This window comes from Nicotiana tabacum, chromosome 2 (assembly GCF_000715075.1).
Source record: "Nicotiana tabacum cultivar K326 chromosome 2, ASM71507v2, whole genome shotgun sequence".
NCBI classification, from domain to species: domain Eukaryota; kingdom Viridiplantae; phylum Streptophyta; class Magnoliopsida; order Solanales; family Solanaceae; genus Nicotiana; species Nicotiana tabacum.
In genome coordinates, this window is record NC_134081.1 from 110861287 (window position 1) to 110880176 (window position 18890).

Below are 18890 nucleotides of genomic sequence, written 5' to 3' on the forward strand. Positions count from 1 at the left end.
CTTTATTTGGTAGACATGAAAATTTTAGTGAAATCATAGACGGAAGTCGGAACCAATTGATATTTGGCTATGGATGTTAGCCCACAACTCAAACTACATATGTCTGCTTTCACAGGGGCATGTCACGTGAAGATCATCAACAAATATGCGTACTGGCTGAAAAACTAATTAGTATTACCCTGGTTTCTTCTTACATTAAACCAAAATTTATTAGAACCACCGCAAAAAAACGAGCTAAATATTGCATAATGGTTAGAAAATAAAGGAATAAGAAGCAACTTATTTTTTTTCTCTCTCTTATTTTTAATATTATATTATGTCTCAATACGTTTCCTAGCGTGTGCATCTAATTCTTTTCGTGGACCAAACACGTGAAAGTATTTTTTTTATTTTTTTTACATAATATTTAGATCTATACGAGCTAGAACCTCTTGTCTGCTTTAGTACTATATGTTAAAGTGTGTATTCAACTCTTTAAAAAATTAAATTGTTAAAGAAACCAGGACACACTATAACGACCCGGCCGGTCGTTTTGACTATTGCAATCCCGTTCCCCCATTTACTGCTCAATTTATGCTTTATATTTATTATGTGACTTGCCGGGGGTAATTGGTTCGGGTTCGACGAGGTTTTTAAATGATTTGGAACATCTAGTTCCAAGGTTTCAAAATTTAGTTGAAAAGGTTGACCAGATGTTGACGTATGTGTAGTGGCCCGGAGAATTTTTGCTAAGAAAATTAAAGTTTTGTGGTGTCGAGGTAAATCAATTAGCATAATCACCTGGGTTGAACAATGCACCGGGAAGTAAAGAAAAATTTTTGGCGGAAAAATATATTTCTGCGGTCCATTATGCGACCGCATAATCACTATGCGGGCCGCATAATGGCCGCTGAAGTGAGGCAGAAGAGGGCCAGTTTGGATGAAATATGCGGTCAACTATGCGACCGCATAATGACCGCATACACAGACAGATGTTTGCCAGTATTGGACACCGATTATGTGACCGATATGCGGTCCGCATAACCATTATGCGGTCGCATATGCGACCGCAGAACCTATTCCGGAGCTTCATTTTTCTGGTTTTATAAACCCGACCCCATTCTTATAAAACATTATTGGGGGTCATTTTGAAGGGTTTCATCCGATATTTTAGAGAGAGGTGAGAACATTTTAGAGAGAGAAAGTGAAGACTTAGTCATTTATCCATTAATTCTTATTCAAGGTTTGAAGATTTCACAAGGATCTTGCTAGGGTTTCAAAGAGGTAAGAATTTCTTTCCTCAATTCTTCAATTTCGGATTTGGAGTAAAGATGGGTGATTAATAGTATAATTCTTGGGTGTAAGAGTATTATGTATACATACCAATAAGGTTGTGGAAAGATTGTTAAGTTCAAATGGGTAAAGATTGGGTTGAAAATGGTAGAAATCTTCATAGATTTTAATATAAGATTTGAGGATCGAGTTGATGTCGGATTTTGGTAAAATTTATATGGTTGGACTCGTGGTTGGATGGACGTTCATATTCTGTAATTTTTGTCGGGTTCCGAGATGTGGGCCCCACGGGCAATTTTTGAGTTAATTTCAGATTTTATTGAAAAATTAGTATTTTCTTATGGAATTAATTACAATAATTTGTATTGACTAAATCAAATTAATTGTGGCTAGATACGAGGCTTTCAGAGACCAATTCTCACGGCAAGGGCATAGCGGAATAAAGAATTACACGGTTTGAGGTAAGTAACCGTTTTAAATCTAGTCCTGAGGGTATGAAACCCCAGATTTTTGTATCATGTGATTACTTTGGAGGTGACACACATGCTAGGTGACGGGCGTGTGGGCGTGTACCGAGGGGATTGTGACTTGGTCCGTCCCGTGAGACTGTAAAGTTGAATAACTTGTTGTTAGCTATATACTCTTTATGTGTTGTGGAAATTTGACTGTAAGGCATGTTAGAAACCATGTTTAGGCTATATGTTGGTACTGCTGGGACCCATATAGGTCGTGTACATGCTGAATTATCTGCTAAATTGTTGTTTGGTACTCAGCCACAGTTTACTGTTTATTTTATCTCAGTCTCTATTGTTCATTATTGATGCATCATATCATTGTTACGTTGTTTGGGTTGATTTCATGATTATTGAGAGCTCGAGAGACTGGAAAGATTTATGACTGAGTGAGGCCGAGGGCCTGATTGTGAGATATTGATACTATAGCACGTGAGTTGTCCGTGCAGCACGTGAGTTGGCCGTGCAGATCCAGATATTAATACTATAGCACGTGAGTTGGCCGTGCAGATTATAGCGCTTGAGTTGTAGGAGCCCCTCCGGAGTCTGTACACCCCCAGTAAGCGCGAGTACCCATTGAGTCTGAGTGCTGAGGGCTGGGTGCCCAGTGAGTGGTTGTTGTCCTGAGAGGTTGTACTTGCTTTTCATTTGTTGTTGCACTTAGTTGCTATCTGTCATTCCTGTGAAATTTTCTGAAAGATTTTATATCCGAATTATCTGAACTTGAATTGTATAAAACTGATTTGGCTTAAACTTTTGGAATTGAAAGCATGCCTACTCTCTGCTGGAATTACTGGAAATGAATTGTAACTGTGTAGCTCGTCATTATTTTCAGTTCCTTATTTATTATCGTTACTTGCTGAGTTGGTTGTACTCATACTACACCCTGCACTTCGTGTGCAGATCTAGGTGTTCCCGGGCATAGCGAGTGTTGATTCTCTCGCACGGTTGATTTTTCGGAGATTCAGAGGTAGCTGCCGTATTTCGCAGACCTTGTCTCTCTTTCCCTATCTCCTTGTTTACTGTATTTGGTTTTAAATTATTATAGACCGTATTTCCAGACTTATATTCATATTAGATGCTCATGTACTCAGTGACACCAGATTTTGGGAGTGTTTGTATCGGAAATTGTGAGGCCTTTTATTAAACTCAAATTATTATGTTTTTTTCAAACTTTAAAATATTGTGGTTTATTGATATTGTCGGCTTGCCTAGTATCGAGATAGGCGTCATCACGACAGGTTAGGATTCTGGGTCTTGACACACACGTAACAATAATTGATTCGAATTAACGTACTGTGATAGATTGCAAAAAGTGAGATAGAAATTAGAAACTAGCAAAGTTTCAATAATTAGTGAAACTCCAATTTCGATACACGAGTTCCAGATTTAAGTGGAGCTGCTAAAGTGTGAAGATTTTGGGAAGAAGACTTCCAAATTAGAAGAAGAATAGGAGGAAATTAAGAGGAAAACACAATGTGGATGAGGACTCTCTTTCAGACTATTCTGTGGGCTTGAAATTAGTGCAATGCCATCACTGCATGAGTTGCATGGCCTATTCTGCGCTCCCAATTTATGTTCGTCCTCTTGCCTCATTTTTTGGCATTATGAAAATTAATTTTCTTTTATTTTTTGACATAAATAAGAAAAAGAAATTCGTTTTATTTTCTTAATTTAGGAGAGCTCTATTATAGACTATTTACATTCCAAGACAACAAAAAAAGAGGGGTCTAGCCGTCTAGTGAAACATAACCTTTCATACCTGTTTGTTTCTTTTTATTTTCTTTTTTTTTAAAAATCATAACACAGATAAAGAAAGAACGAACAAGAGAAAAAAAAAAGTTGGTGTTATTAGACCTGAAATTTTAATATTTGGGGTGAGGCGAAGGTTACATGCGTAAAACTTGAACTGAAATTAAAGTTGAAATGTGTGTGTGTGGGGTGTGTGTGTTGGGGGGGGGAGGGGGGGGGCATCGTTAGCTGATTGCGTCAATCCAACTTAAGGAAAATTCTCATGTGGTCTAATTAAATCATACTGATGAAATCTTTCTTCAATATTTAGAATCATTGCAATTAATTTTAATTTTTTTTTTTGGATAATCACTTCGAAGAAGTGATAATATTTTTTCTTGTGCATGAAACAATCCCAAAGTAGCTTGATTTGAAAGAAATCGGTGGATTGTCGAAGCTGCGAAACGACGATTTAATTTACATTGCCCCCATTTTCTCTCTTTCTTTTTCCGTGACTTAAATTTCTCTTGACTTTCTTTTATAAAAAAAGACTTCGAATGATGCACACAAATACAAAAAAATAAGGCCTATGTTCTCAAGATAATGAAAATATCGTCTATCCTATGGCCTTATGGGCATCATATAACGTTAGCAAAGCTTTGACGTATGGTACACAGTCCCTAAAACCCTAAAAAGCATATCCTAACGTCAAATGTGTACAAATAAAGTTTCAATATAAATAAAGTACCAAAATACAATGACATAGAACGTGAAACATGCCAATTCCGTCACCCAAGTAGTAATTTTTTTCTTTTTATAAGGTTGGCTAGTTGGCCTTTTTTGAAAAAAGAAAATAGAAAAAAATAGAAAGAAGGAATAAAAAGTGATAAACGATTGGGGAATTGATGGTATGCGTGAACCTTTAATAGGGGAATGCTAATAATAGAGACGTATTGCTACTACTTTGAAGAAACTGGAAATGGCCTTCTTATATTGCATCATTATAACTCCAAATTTAGTAAAGACATTTTTGCGAGATTCCGGATAAAGAAGGATATGATCCAATTGTCTCTCTTATTGGGGTTTATCATAAAAGAAAATACTAGAGAAAGTACAATTTATGACTTGGAATCTTTACATTAATAGAAAGTACATGTAGCTAAGCACACGTTAATTACATGATTAAGAAATAGTACATATATACTTAGAACAACATTATTTTATTCATGAAATTATCAAAGATTCTTTGTTACATTTCATTTGATCCCTTGTGAAATAGAACTGACGTAATGATTGCCTGCATCCCCTTAGCTTTAAGTTAGATAAATGGAGTCCTAACAGTGAGATAAGTTTCAAGAGAACACCATATCTGGATATTGCACTACTAAAAAAAATAAAAATTAACGACGGGCAAATTTTATAGCTAAATAGAAAATTCATCGTCAATACCATTTAGCGACGGATTAGTGATATATTATCAATAAATTGTGTTAGCTACGAGTGATTTAGCAACAGATTAGCGACGAATAAGTAGCTAATTTCAATTTCTTTTTATAGTGTTTGGAGATAAAGTTTTTTTTTCCGAGATAAAGCTAGTTCATTTCCATAACTTTGAGACTGTACTCCAACCAGTACGCATTGATATGGTATTTTTTCCCCTTGTGTTTTGATGCTGCACCTTATGTTTTAAACGGTTTAATTAAACGACCGATTTCTTTTTTTGTTAGTGTTTCATTTAACTTCCCTTTCTCCATTTTTTGTTAGTGTTTCATTTAAGTAAAAACTTCAATTGAGTCAAGTTTAGAGAAACGCTAAAAATTCTTAACATTTTTTAAAGAATAGAGGACTAAAGTAACCATTAAAATTCTTTAAATTCATAATCATGAACTAAATTAACACTTCTTTAATCAAAAAATAATAATAAACGAAACTAACAGGTTTTAACTATTCGTTCATGATATTTATATGATATTTATATGATTGACGAAATATATGCATATCCAATTGACCATTGTTCTATCATCTATGTCTCATCCTTGTGTCAAGTGGGTGACCCTTTTTAGTTTTAAAAACTATATGTGTTTTCTAAAATATAATTTACACATAATTAATATATCAAACTTTTCGATAATTAAGGAGGAATACCCTTCATCATATATCGGAAAATATTTTTCAGAGAATGACTTATTTTCTGGAAAATATTTTCCTGTGTTAATTTGTTTGGAGAGTGAAAAAATTCTTTAATAAAGATTGATAATAATTTCTAGTTAAGTTTAACTTACATATAAAGTTAAATGTTGAGATTGTTATGAAGAAAGTGGGATGCAACTATTTGGCACAAGACCCTTGCCCAAAAAAAAAAGATTTTAATTCCAGTCTCCAGGGACAGCATAAATAAAATTTTCCCAAATATATTCATCACATCACAAACCAATAAAGCAAAGCTTAAACAATTCTTGATTGTTGTTTCAAAGAACAACTGTCTGGACTAATTACCCTAAAACTAGACAATCTCCATATCTCAGCAAAACAGGAGTTTTCATTTTTCATATTCCAAAAACAACAAATAATCCAGGACGATCAAATGAACGATCATCAAATATACCTATATCTCAACCTAAGGTATAAAATAAAAAATGGAAAGAGAGGTGACATCAAAATCCCTCAATCTTTTCCATTTACTTTATATAAGATGTTTTGTTAAATCTAATTCTAGCAAAAAGAAGGCATGTTATTCCAGCAACATCCTCCAAGTTCCCAATCATGGTTCCTAGGCCCTGAATTTGTCACAACTTGTGACTTATTAGAATCTTCAGCCTGATTTTCAGCTTTGTGATCACCATTTGTCACATTTGACAATTGTCCATTTGAATTATTTTTGTCTTCCCTTTCGTCATACCAATCAGGAACTGGTACAGCTAACGGAAAATTATCAAGAAGGCACATTATATCGTCATCCACTTGATTAATTCCCTGTAATGAAACTTCCTTCTTCAATATCCCTATTATAAATAAAATGAAAGTTAAGTTAGGATCAAAATAATCAGCTGTTATGTGAAAGCTAACAAGGTGTATCTTCAATGACGATAAATCAGACAACAAATAAAAAACAGATTTACTTTGATAGTTTAATTAATTACCTGAAGATAATTTGGGATCAGGGCTGGAGCTTTCAGAGTTACTATTTAAGGTGACATCAACACCATGAGCAAAGCTGTAAACGGATTCTTCAGTTAAAATAGCTTCTTCTCCTTCCTCTTCCACTAATCCATAATCTTCCCACAATGATTTCCCTTTATAATCAGCTTCTTCTTCCTTTAAATCAAGATTATTATTCTGATCTTCTATCTTGACAGTGCGAGTAGTCAAAGTCTGAGACTCCTCCAATAAATCTTCCAATAATCCACTATTTCCTCGCGATAATCCAGCAACATTTGCATAATTATTAGCATCACTTGAACCAAAATCACTGCCTGTATTCTCAGATGATGATGCAGTTACAGGGATAGATGATTGTCCTGAGGGATAATTAATATTATTAATACCTCCTATACCAGAGATTAATTCATTTGGATTCGAATGAATATTCCCCGTAAAAGGCCTTGTTGTGAAGTTATTAAAACTTGGATAGTTATTTTGAAATGATGGCATTGGCATTGAATTGGACAAGCCGTGACCAAAGTTGTTATTTGGCACAGATTTAGATAGTGAAGAAAATTGCGAATTCCTTATAGACGATGGCAATGTCAAGGAAATGCCTTTAGGAGGATCGTGAAAAATGTTGTTATTATTAAGAGGGAATTGTTGAGTAATAGAAGGTTTCATGGTTGAAGGATTGAAGATATCCAAAAGGGAAAAAGAGGGAGGATTGTTATTATTATAAGTTGCCCTTTTGGGATCATATGGTGAAGAAAGAAGGTTTTGGTGTTGATTGTTTTCTTGTTGGTTTTGTGGTTGTAATTCTTGAGGGTATATAGGCAAACCAGCTCTTTGTCTTCTCTTTAGCCTTGTGTTCCAGTAATTCTTGATCTCATTGTCTGTTCTTCCAGGTAACTGTAATTCATGAAATAAACATCAAATAGAATTAGATAATTTGTCATCATTTGATCAAAAGACCAAAAAGAAAGACTTAATTAATTATGAGGTGAATCCTTAAGTGAACTTTAGATTCAATAGCAAGGTCCGGTAACTAAAGGGGCAGAACCATCAACATCACGTAATCTATGTTCATCAATAAAATTTAATACAACAAATTACACCCAAAATTCCCACTCAAATGGTGATGAACTTAAAGAAATTAAAAAAAAATCAAAAGAAAGCAAAAAAAAATAAAAATAAATAAAAAAAATTCAAGAAGATTATTAAAGCAGAGAATTAATAACTCTCTAAAGGATCCCTTTATGGAAAATGATTAGTTTGGTTTGTACAATCAATTCGAGGTTTGAATACAGGATCCTAAATATATGCATGAAGTTGGTTAATTTGCGCAAAAAAAAAAGGACATAGATGTCTGAACAAAGAAGTTGTTCAGACATATGCCCTATTATTAGATTTTTTTACATATAATTAACAAAAAATTGATATGCTAAACAAAAGAAAAAGGTAAAAACAAAAATGAAAGAAAATCAACCTGAGCAGCCATGCGAGCCCATTTGTTGCCAAGTTTAGCATGAAGCTCAATAATAATCCTTTCTTCCTCAGGAGAAAAAGCACCTTTCTTAAGATTAGGTCTAAGATGATTAGCCCATCTTAACCTACAACTTTTACCACATCTCATCAATCCTGAATTCCTTTGAACAGCATTCCAATTACCTTCTCCATGTTTCTTCACATACTCCATTAAAATCGCGTCTTCTGTTGCTGTCCATGGCCCTTTCTTAAGCGCTTGCCTGCTTGTTCCTCCGTTTCTTCCTCCTCCTGACGACGCCTTCATTCCTCTATCGTCTAGGGCCATCAACCCTTCCTTTTTTTCCTGAAAAAAAGAAAGAAAGAGTAAAAACATGGTAATTAAGATACAAATATTCGTTTTTTTTTTCTATGTAACCATCTGGTATTCGATACTCACTGAGTAACTAATTTAGATATGAACACTATTAACATTAGTTTTCAAATGTTTGTGTGCGTGAGGATGATGCTAAAAAATGACTTCCTTGTACAAAACTTTGAAAGAGAAGAAGAAAACTTTTAGAATTCTTTTTATGGGCTTACTTACAATTCAATATCGATGGAAGATAAACCAAAACAAAACTTCTAGTCTCTTTTTTTTTTTTTTTTTTGTGTGGTTGTTTTCTTGTGATTTGACAAGGATGTGAAGGAGAGATGGATGAGAAAGAGCAAATTAAAAGAGAGGATAACAAGTTCAAGAAAAATGTTTTGGGGGGTGATGGGAATTAATGAAAGAAACTAGCTAGATGGAGGTGGGGTGGTAAGGGGTGGGGTAGAGAAAGGCATGAAATTGTTTTGGAGAAAATAAAGAAAAGAGGAAAATGTTGAGAATGGAGAGTGTGTGAAGAGAAGTGAGATAGGAGAGAAGGAGAGGTGGTGAGTATTTATAGGGTGAGCTTGTATTTCGTCCCCGGCTTGCAAGCTCTATGCTTCAATATTTTGCTCTCCCTTCTTGGTTCATTCTTTTAATCACTTACCTTAAAGTTCCACAAGTGTGTCTAATTTTGCATTTTCTTATAAAATAATAATTTCATGAAATTTGGTAAGCGTTTATTCTAACATCAGTTTTTAAGTTAAACAATAAGCAAGGTTTATCTCCTTTTTTAAAAATTTATTTGGGGTGATTGGAAGGTGGGTTCGAATGAGAGATTTAATATTTTTAATGTCGTGAAAATTCAAGAACAAAATGGATAAAGGCCATAAAATGTTTATATTTTATGGTACTTATGATATTTTCTTCCACGATTTGTTTGAATATAAAATAATAATTCAAAGTAGGTTCATGATAAACTCTAAATACCTAAAAATGAATTTGGTAGAGTAAACTAAAAAGTAGTATTTATTTGCAGAATTTTTATAGGAAAGATTATATTGAAAGGAAAAAAAATTGATTTTAAATTCTAGTATAAATCTTTCATCCACGTAAAAATTATATTGAACTGAACTAGTTAACCTACTTAAAAGGAAATTTCTCTTTGATTTAATAAATCAACATTTATTGAAATGCTTACTTAAATTAATTTTTGTCGTTATCTGTCTTGACTGATCAATATCAGTAATTCTCTTACTACAGACAATATTTTTTATTCTTACAATATGATTATCAGATTATCTCCAATCTCACTAATACAAAGTGTTTGTATATGAACCAGGACCACCTAGCCTAAATCGTCGTTTGACAGAATGAGACCGAGAATTGGGGGTGCGTGTTATTCAGATTAAATCTAAAAACCAAATCATCGAAATTTTAATTTAGATTGGTTTTTCGGTTTGATTTTGGATTGAGAATTTTTTTTTTTTTTAGTTTGATTTCGGACTCAAGAAAATAAAAAATGTAAAACAAAAAACCGATATATATATATATATAGTGTGTGTGTGTGTGTGTATGTGTATGTGTGTATGTATTATTTAACATATATCATTTACGTGAGTTAGATTTTGGGTATTTTATCACTTTCGGTCTTGCTTTTTATTGGCTTATTTGTACTAGGGTATATAATGCCTTATTCTTCATATTTAAAATATAACTCCTTATTCCTCATCTTTACTAAGTAATATTTTGATTGTGAAGCTTTCATCAAAAGTTTTACTGTTTCTTCAGGTTTCAGTAGTTGCATGCAAGAATTAATCTCATTTGAGCAAGAATTAATGGTTTAGATGTTTTATTTTAATGTTTGGACATGTTACTTTTAAATATTATATTTTAAAAGTTTTATCCGTGAATATTAAAAATTGTATTTAAGATATTTAATATTATTCTTCTCATTCTCTATAATATTTAATTATCTTGTCATACAATATAAAAATTTGATTATGTTAATTATTTTATATGACATAACCGGATAACCAAACCGAAAAAGCCCGACCTGAGAAGAGAAAAATCAAACCGAACAAAATTTATTTTTAGTTCTGCTTGGATTGCACTTTTTCAAAATCAAAAGATCGAACGCACACCTCTATCGAAAACAATAAAAATTATGGTTCTAACAGAATTAGCTTTAGTTTGACTCAAATCTTATATTTGTATTAAGAAATTACTTAATATATTAAAATAGCCTATCTTGAACTCAATAAACAATTTATAATTTGGAACTCACAGCTCAAAATTCTGGATTTGTCTTTTCCGACGGAAAACTAAAGGTACATAAGATAGTAAGGAGGATTTTTGAGAAACTATCCTAGCCGACTTAGATTAAAGAACAAAATACACTTTTGCATTGTTTATGTTTTATTAAAATAAATGCTAAATATTTTATATTCGTAATTTTTCCAATTTTCTTAAACTTTTAATGTACTTTATATATTTTTTGTGGTTATTATATTATTTTATTAATTTATAAATTAAAAAAGGGACATTTTCGTATATATATACGAGATTTTAAACTTATTTACCCGGTTTTGTCTAAGTTTTCATATTTACAGAAAGTAACAAAAGTTTTTTACAAAATATATACAAATCCGGTCACAGTCTATAATTTATCTACAACTTAAATACACATTTTTTACACAAAATCCGGTTAAAAACTACAATTTACATACATTTTATATACAACTTGTATACAATTATGTAAGTTGTAGATATTTTGTATACTATTTCTACACTCACATACAAAATATATACAATTTGTTTATGTCTTATTTTTCGAGGTTCAATATGAAATTCCAACTAAGACCACCTCGAATCTTCACCAAATTCTTTCAAAATTGAGATATAAACTCCAGATAGTATTCCCAATCATTTGTAACAACACTCAATCCAAATAAATAACGATTGAATCGAACCCAATTTTCAAATTAAAAGCTTTGAAGTTTCTTAATAGTTGTCAATGGAGTTTAAATTCAAATCTTTATGCTTAGTTTAATTAATGCATAAAAATCTTTATGCTCAGTTTAATCAATATTTGCCACGCCCAATGCATGTGCCAATGGTTTAATCTATTCATCAATCAATATAATGCAAAACTTTGGACCATTTTTATCGATGGGAAAGTAATAAAGTTGTGCCAGCTATGTTCTTAGTTATTTTTTGTTACTGATTGTAGGATTTCTATGTCTTCTCTTCATTCGTGACTCTTTAAGATCGAAACTCTTTGTTCTATATATTTTGGGTTATTGGTTACGTGGGGGTGGGGGGTGGGATACAGTGTATTGCTGAGAGACGTATAGTAGGGGTGGGTAGAAACCTGAAGGCTTAGGATTGGTTGCCAATTAAAGCCCTTTAACTGAGGGATATTAACTTATCAATAAAAAATATATATATATAATTGATAAATTATATATCAATTTGTAATTAAGTTAAAACCTAAATAATGAGGGTAAATAAGTTTCTAATGTAGTACATATAGGTAAAAATCTCAATATTAAATGCTACAAGTTCGAATCCATTTTCATTTATGCCTCACCCCACATTAAGCAAAATGCCCCACCTCACGCTCTTGCATTTTGAAATATGGATTTTGACATGAAACACATCTTAGGTAAGAATGTCATTTTAAATTTGAGTACTAATCTTTCAACCGCATGAAAATATTGAACCGAATCGTATTAACTTACATTAAAAAAAAAAATTCACCTCGTTTGTTGTATTGAATCAACAATTATTGTGATCTATGTGATACTTACATGAATTAATTTTTCTCATGATCTATCTTGGCACAATGTCATTATTTCTACAATGTGATTATCGTATTATTTTCAATCTCACTAGTATGAAAAGTGTCTGTATATGAGCCAGGACAACCTGGCCTAAACGTAAAAATTATCTGGACTAGTCACTTTTTGGATAGATTTTTAAAAAATAATCAATGGTTAAAAATTCATTGATAAGCCTCTTTTAATTAATGCAGAAATACCATGACAGTGTCTTGGATTTCAAACTTAAACAACCAAACAAGTGAAAAATACAGGATACCATCCTGATTTTTGAAATCCATGATCGTATTATGGATTTCGAATTTTAAAAAAAGTAAACTCCATGATAATGCCCTGAATTTCGTCCATGATAATGCCATACAGTTTCACTTTTTAAGTTCGAAATTCATAACACTGTCATGTATTCCAAAAATTAGCTACTTTTCATTGAATTTTTGAATGTGTAGCTATTTTTTGAAGCGGTTATCTAACGTAATTTTCCCTTACATTATCCCAAGCCCAATTGACCAATCATCGGAAGAGAGGGTAAAGCAGATACTAAAGAAAAAATTCGAACCAATCATCATCATTTTTTCTCTATCGGCTCTCAGAGTCCAATCAAATCGTGAACAACAAAATTATAAATGAATAATTAATCTTAAGGTCATTTTTTTCTTTTTTTTCTTCCTTTTTTCTACATTTTAAAAAGTCTATATGATTTTTTCACATTATGCCCATTCACTTTATTATACCTCTAATATAGGCATATTCATGGGATGTGGTTCTTCATTAACATATGTATAACTTAGGAATATATCCGTCAGGAGTCAAATCACCAGTTTTAATTTTGGTCCCGATTTACCTTAGGCTAGGTTCAAGCTGAAGACAACTAGTAAAAGAACTTAATCATTAAGAGGTGGTTTGGTTCAAAAATTAGTTATGAAAGAATTATAATGTGTAGATTATAATACGGGGATTAAATAATAATGAGTTATTTAGTGAATATAATTTTTTAGTAAGTGTTTGTTTCGTTAAATTAAAAATGAAATATACAGAGTATTACTATAAATTATGTGTTTGATTTTACAATAGATGATTTCTAATATTAATATTGGTCTTTTTGGTTGTAACTCACACATTGGTGCTCTCAATATATCCAAGCCTGCAAATATTGACCATGAGGGCTAAATCTCTGCCCAAAGACGCCCCCCTATCCTTCAGATTTGCTAGAGGCTCGTTTTCAATTTTCACCACAATTTTTTAAGGGGATTTTTTTTCTTCTTATGCAATATTTGAAACTTATTTACTAAAATTATTTAAGTTTTATATATTACCCGCCTTAAACAAGTTTTTCTTATAATTTATATACAATCCATTATTAGTGCCTTAAATTAGAGGATTCTTTGCTTGAAAAAATGGCGTAACTGGAGGGAACAAAGTTCAAATTGTCTTTCCATCTAAATAAGACCCCTTCCAGTTGTGTGTTACCTATTTTAAGCCATAATTAGCGCAACTCTTCTCTCTTTGTCATAATTGCCTATTTTAAGAAAAGAATCAGCATACAAAATAAAAACAAATTTTATACAAATTTAATATAAAACTTGATATATCTACAAGTCTACAACTACATACATACTAAAAATAAATTTCAAACAACTAATTATACAGTATACAACTTATTTACAACTTATCGACAACTTTCATACATCATTCTTACCCAGTTAAATACAACTACAACATCATACAACTTAAATACATTTTTTATACAAATTTTATACAATATTTTTTTTGTATGTATTTTGTATATATTTTGTATGTGGTGTGTTCTTCTGCTTCTTTTTCGAATTTCAATCTGAAAATCCAGCCAAATCAAATCTAATCTTCACCAAATACCCTCAAAATCGAGATATAAACTCCATAGAATATTTCCAATTTGTAATAACATCCAATCCAAACAAACAATATGTTTTGAAAATCCGAATTCAAATTCAAAGTTTCGAAACTTTTTAATGGCTGTCAATTGTGGAGAGTCAAACACCTCAAAATTTATTGATTAACAATTTCAATTCGAACAATACAACCAAATAATTAATATACATCTACTGCTAGCCCGCCATCCGAACACCAACAAGAAATGGGGAAGCCCGAAAAAGCTCCAAATTCCAGCCATGGCGAAATTCAAATCGATAAAAAATTAATCTCTTTTTTTTGCCTTAGAAGAAAAAACCTTGTAGAAATTGGTGTAGAAAGTGGATTGATTTCAAAGAGAGAGAAGAAAATCCTTTAGAAAGATTGGGATTTGTCTGGGTAATTAAGGAATTGTGAGGATTTTTAGGGATTTACTAAATTAAAAGGCTCCAATCAAGGGATACTTATTTAAAACTAATTTGTATATAATTGGTAAATTGTATATGACCATGTAATTAAGTTAAAACTTGATTAGAGAAGGTAATTAAGTTTCATATATAGTATAGGGAGGTAAAAGTTTTTTTTTTTTTTTTTTAAAAGAACTTTGGGAAAAAAGGGCCCCCTACCCTTCCGATTCGCAAGAGGCTCGGTTTTCAATTTTAACCTTGATTTTCTTAAAAAAATTTGCAAAAAATTATAGAGAAAACAGTTATGTTTGACCCAAGTTACTTTGAATTTCTAGATTCATAGCTATTACTTGAAAGGATGCCTTGGATTAACAGTAAAATTGCATCCGTATGGTCTATAGGTCACGAGATCGAACCGTGAAAGCAATCACTAATGCTTGTATTAGGGTAAGCTATCTATATCATACCCTTGGGGTGCGGCCCTTCCCCGACCTTAGATGCTTTGTGTACCGGGAGGCCCTTTTTATACCTATTATTAGAAGCAAAGACTTTTGTACTCTTCTCCAAACTCTGCCATTGATGAGATGGAGGGAACTCCAAAACATTAGTCATCTTATTCAAATATACATCAGAGTACATACAACATCAAAGTACAACTTCTTGATTGTTTCTAAATTATGAAATAAATATGACCGAACTGCAGTAGAAACTTTGTTTCCAGCTAACAACACTCTTAAATGACTACTAGAGGAGCATAATGACTACTCTTAATTATGAAATAAATATGACCGAACTACACAATGCTTCACTACACAATTCATGGAAAGAAAAACAGGAGAGCCAAGCTCAATTTGTGTACGCAAAATTTCCTCGTGTATGCACTTTCAACTTTTTCTGATTTCATGTATTTAAGAAATAGACCTATTGAGTCTTGGCAGTACGAGTAAAGAGAATTCTGCAGTAAAAGGGCAGCCAAGTGCACGAAGCATCTCACGTTCATGCAAGGTCCAGGGAAGGGCCGCACCCAAGCCGCACCCAAGGGGATGTGATGTACCTACCCTGATGCAAGCATTACGGCTCAAACCCATGACTTATATCTCACACAGAGACAACTTTATCGTTACTCCAAAGCTCTCCTTCAACCCTCAAAGAAACAAAAAGACCACAACATAGATTTTTAAGAATGGAGTGAACAAAATGTTAATATAGTTCTTTAGGCAAAAGGGAAACCTGTAAGTTCACACTATAACCAAATTTTACCATCAGTTCGCCATGTTCTATTACAGTTCCTTCCCTTCTTTCCCCAGTTTCCTCAGCAATAACAAGAATATGAAAGTAACACATTGTACTTGTATAAATTTCCATATACATTGGATAGTGAAGCAAGCAAGGTGTTTGTCTTTTGATCCAGTGATACCAACACAACTGAGGATAATGTGGGGGAATTCAGGAATATCCACATATCTGCAATAAATTGAAACCAAGGAGAAGCCAAGTACCGCGCAAAGTTTGTCTTGGAAGGAGGACTGATGTTCAGTAATCATGGGTAAAAATGATCTCCTTGAACCACTAGTTGCTTACTGTTCTTAATAGTCGTCTGTGATATTCTCCATATCAACTCTTCCGGATTATGAACTTATACACAACTGATTATAACAAATCCCTGATAAAATCAAGGTTTAGAGTATCACGGACTAGAAGGAACAGTCCAATAATGAGCACAAACATGATTCCAGATGACATAATCCGTTGCTCTACTTCTAAAGGAAGCTTTTTTCCACCTCGAGCTGCTTCTACAAGAATCAAGGCTAAAGAACCCCCATCCAAAGCAGGCAAAGGAAGGAGATTTATAACCGCGAGGTTGATATTCAAAACAGCTGCAAATTGATAAAGGCCGTCAATGTTTGATTTTGCAACTTCAGCACCAACAGCTATAATGGCAACAGGGCCCGATACCTTACTAGCCGTTTGTGAGAAGTTCATAAAAGTCTGTTTCAAACTGTCCAAAACATTGTACGTAAGACCCCAAAATTCTCTTCCTGAGAAGCTAAAAGCCTCAAATATATTCTTCGGCTGAACTTTCGAAATCTTGAAATTTGGTGACAGTTGAACTCCAATCCTACCCGTACCATCCGAATTCTCATCAGGTGTAACTCTAACATCAACATTCCCTTCTCTTCTCCCTATTTTCAACAACACATTTCTCTTTGGATTTTTCTTAATGACATCAACAACCTCAGAAACCAAATTAGGTCCACTTTTCCCTAATTCAATTCCATTTAAGCCTAAAATTACATCACCAGGAAGTAATCCATCTCTAGATGCAGCTGAAAAAGGCCTAACATCAGGGACAAGAACTCCAGGGAAAGATTCTTGAACAGGCAATCCAACTAACAACACTTGTGTAAATATTATAACATAAGCAAAGATTATATTAGCTATTACACCAGCTGAAATAACTACCACCCTATCAAATATAGGTCTATTTTTGAGCAAATTTTTGTCATCAGGGGGAATATCACTATCAGGATCATTATCAGGAAACCCCACAAACCCACCAAGAGGAAATGCTCTAAGTGAATATTCAACATTTTTGGCATTGAATTTAGCTAAGATTGGACCAAACCCAACAGCAAATTTACTTACATGAATACCTTGGAGATAAGCAGCAAGAAAGTGACCACTTTCATGTACTACAATAATAGCTGTCAATACACTAACTGCTTCTAATACTGACTGTGCACTCTCAAATCCACTAAAATCAAGCCCAGGAATGGCCCAAGTTTTAAACCTTTTTCTTCTGCTAAGTGGGTATATATTCTTGTCATGTAAAAATTGATTCTTGGAATGAAAAATGAGTTTTTCTGAAGAAGATGATAAGGATTTTGAGAAGTGAGTTTTGGACCTAAGATGGAACTTAGAAATGTGTGATTTGGAATTAATTAATTGTGAGAGGGAGAGAGAACAAGAAGAAGGAGAAGAGGAGAGGTTTATAATCATGTTTTTTTGTTGATTTTTGTGAATTTTGAAGGGGTTAATATGAAGAGGGGGGGTTTTGGTTAATAAGGGATAGAGAAGATAGGGGGATGTTGGAATGGATAATTCACAAATTTGGATTTGTGGTGGGGATGTGTGTGATCTGTTTACAATGCTCACACCACAATTTTGTTTGCTTGGGCTTTGTTCATTCAACAGAGGTCCAGGAGAAATTTCCGCGCAAAAGAAAATAGAATATATGGCATCTTTCAAAAGTAGTATTTTTATTTGAAGCAATTACTAAAGGATCCAACTGCAAATTAATTATTTTTAACCAATTCACATGAATATAATATAGAATTTATGATTCGAAAAAGGGTAAAAAATATCCCTTTATTATACGAATAGCATTATTTATATTCAGTCTTATAACTATTGATCTACTATAGCCCTCGACGTTATTGTACTTGTAAAAAAGATATCCTTCCATCGTTAACGTCCTTATTCACCATAGCAATACCGTCGCACATGGATTTACATTTTACTAAAATGAATATCACGTGGCATGCTACCTCACTGCCACAAAAATATATAATGAAGTATGAAATTGTGATCTAATAAATCAACCTAACAAAAGATTCTCGTAATGAAATAAGAAAAATAAAGGAGGAACAGGTTTAGGGAAGATTTTATATTTGGAAAACAAATTGAGAAATGTATAATTTTTTGTCGCTCCCAAAATAATAGGATAAAATAATATATAATATATGCATATTTTATATATATATATATATATATATATATATATATATATATATATATATATATATATATATATATATATATATATGCATTGGCTCAAGACAATAAGCGTCTAAAAGAAGAAACAGGCTGTATATTAAAACAGATCACTCTAAATCATATATGGATAGCAGCATACATCAATTAATACGCACTGACCGAATAAGTATTAATTCAGATAAACAAACCGAATCATGTAATTACCAAGGTACACTTAAGTCTAACTTCCGTTTGACTTTCCAAACACAATGTATGTAGCTAATATGAGTGGATCGCCTATTTTTCGTAATGACTGTAAGATGATTCAAGATCGTAAATCGTATAACATGATCATTGATCTCTCACCACAACATGCACGAGACATTTTAATACCAAAAGAGTGAGAGAAGCAATTATTGTGCTGCTCAGTTAACAGATTGAAAATCTATATATTCTGTTTGGAAAGCAATCCGATAATTGAAAAGTTGGTCATATCAAGGAACTCAAG

At 32.7% G+C, this 18890-nt stretch overlaps 2 protein-coding genes across 2 annotated transcripts; both read right to left on the bottom strand.

Annotated features, from left to right (window-relative positions):
* Nucleotides 1-5908: 5908 nt before the first annotated feature.
* LOC107771908 (transcription factor MYB101) lies at nucleotides 5909-9057 on the bottom strand. The gene is made up of 4 exons (XM_016591370.2): nucleotides 8728-9057; nucleotides 8146-8487; nucleotides 6656-7568; nucleotides 5909-6517 (listed from the first exon to the last, which is right to left on the bottom strand). The coding sequence occupies exons 2-4, from the start codon at nucleotides 8467-8469 to the stop codon at nucleotides 6228-6230; spliced, it is 1527 nt and encodes a 508-aa protein (XP_016446856.1). The 5' UTR covers nucleotides 8470-8487; nucleotides 8728-9057; the 3' UTR covers nucleotides 5909-6227.
* Nucleotides 9058-15217: 6160 nt separating this feature from the next.
* On the bottom strand, nucleotides 15218-17775 carry LOC107771905 (putative membrane metalloprotease ARASP2, chloroplastic). The gene has a single exon (XM_016591367.2). It carries the CDS (start codon nucleotides 17624-17626, stop codon nucleotides 16277-16279), a length of 1350 nt encoding a protein of 449 aa, XP_016446853.1. The 5' UTR covers nucleotides 17627-17775; the 3' UTR covers nucleotides 15218-16276.
* Nucleotides 17776-18890: the final 1115 nt, after the last annotated feature.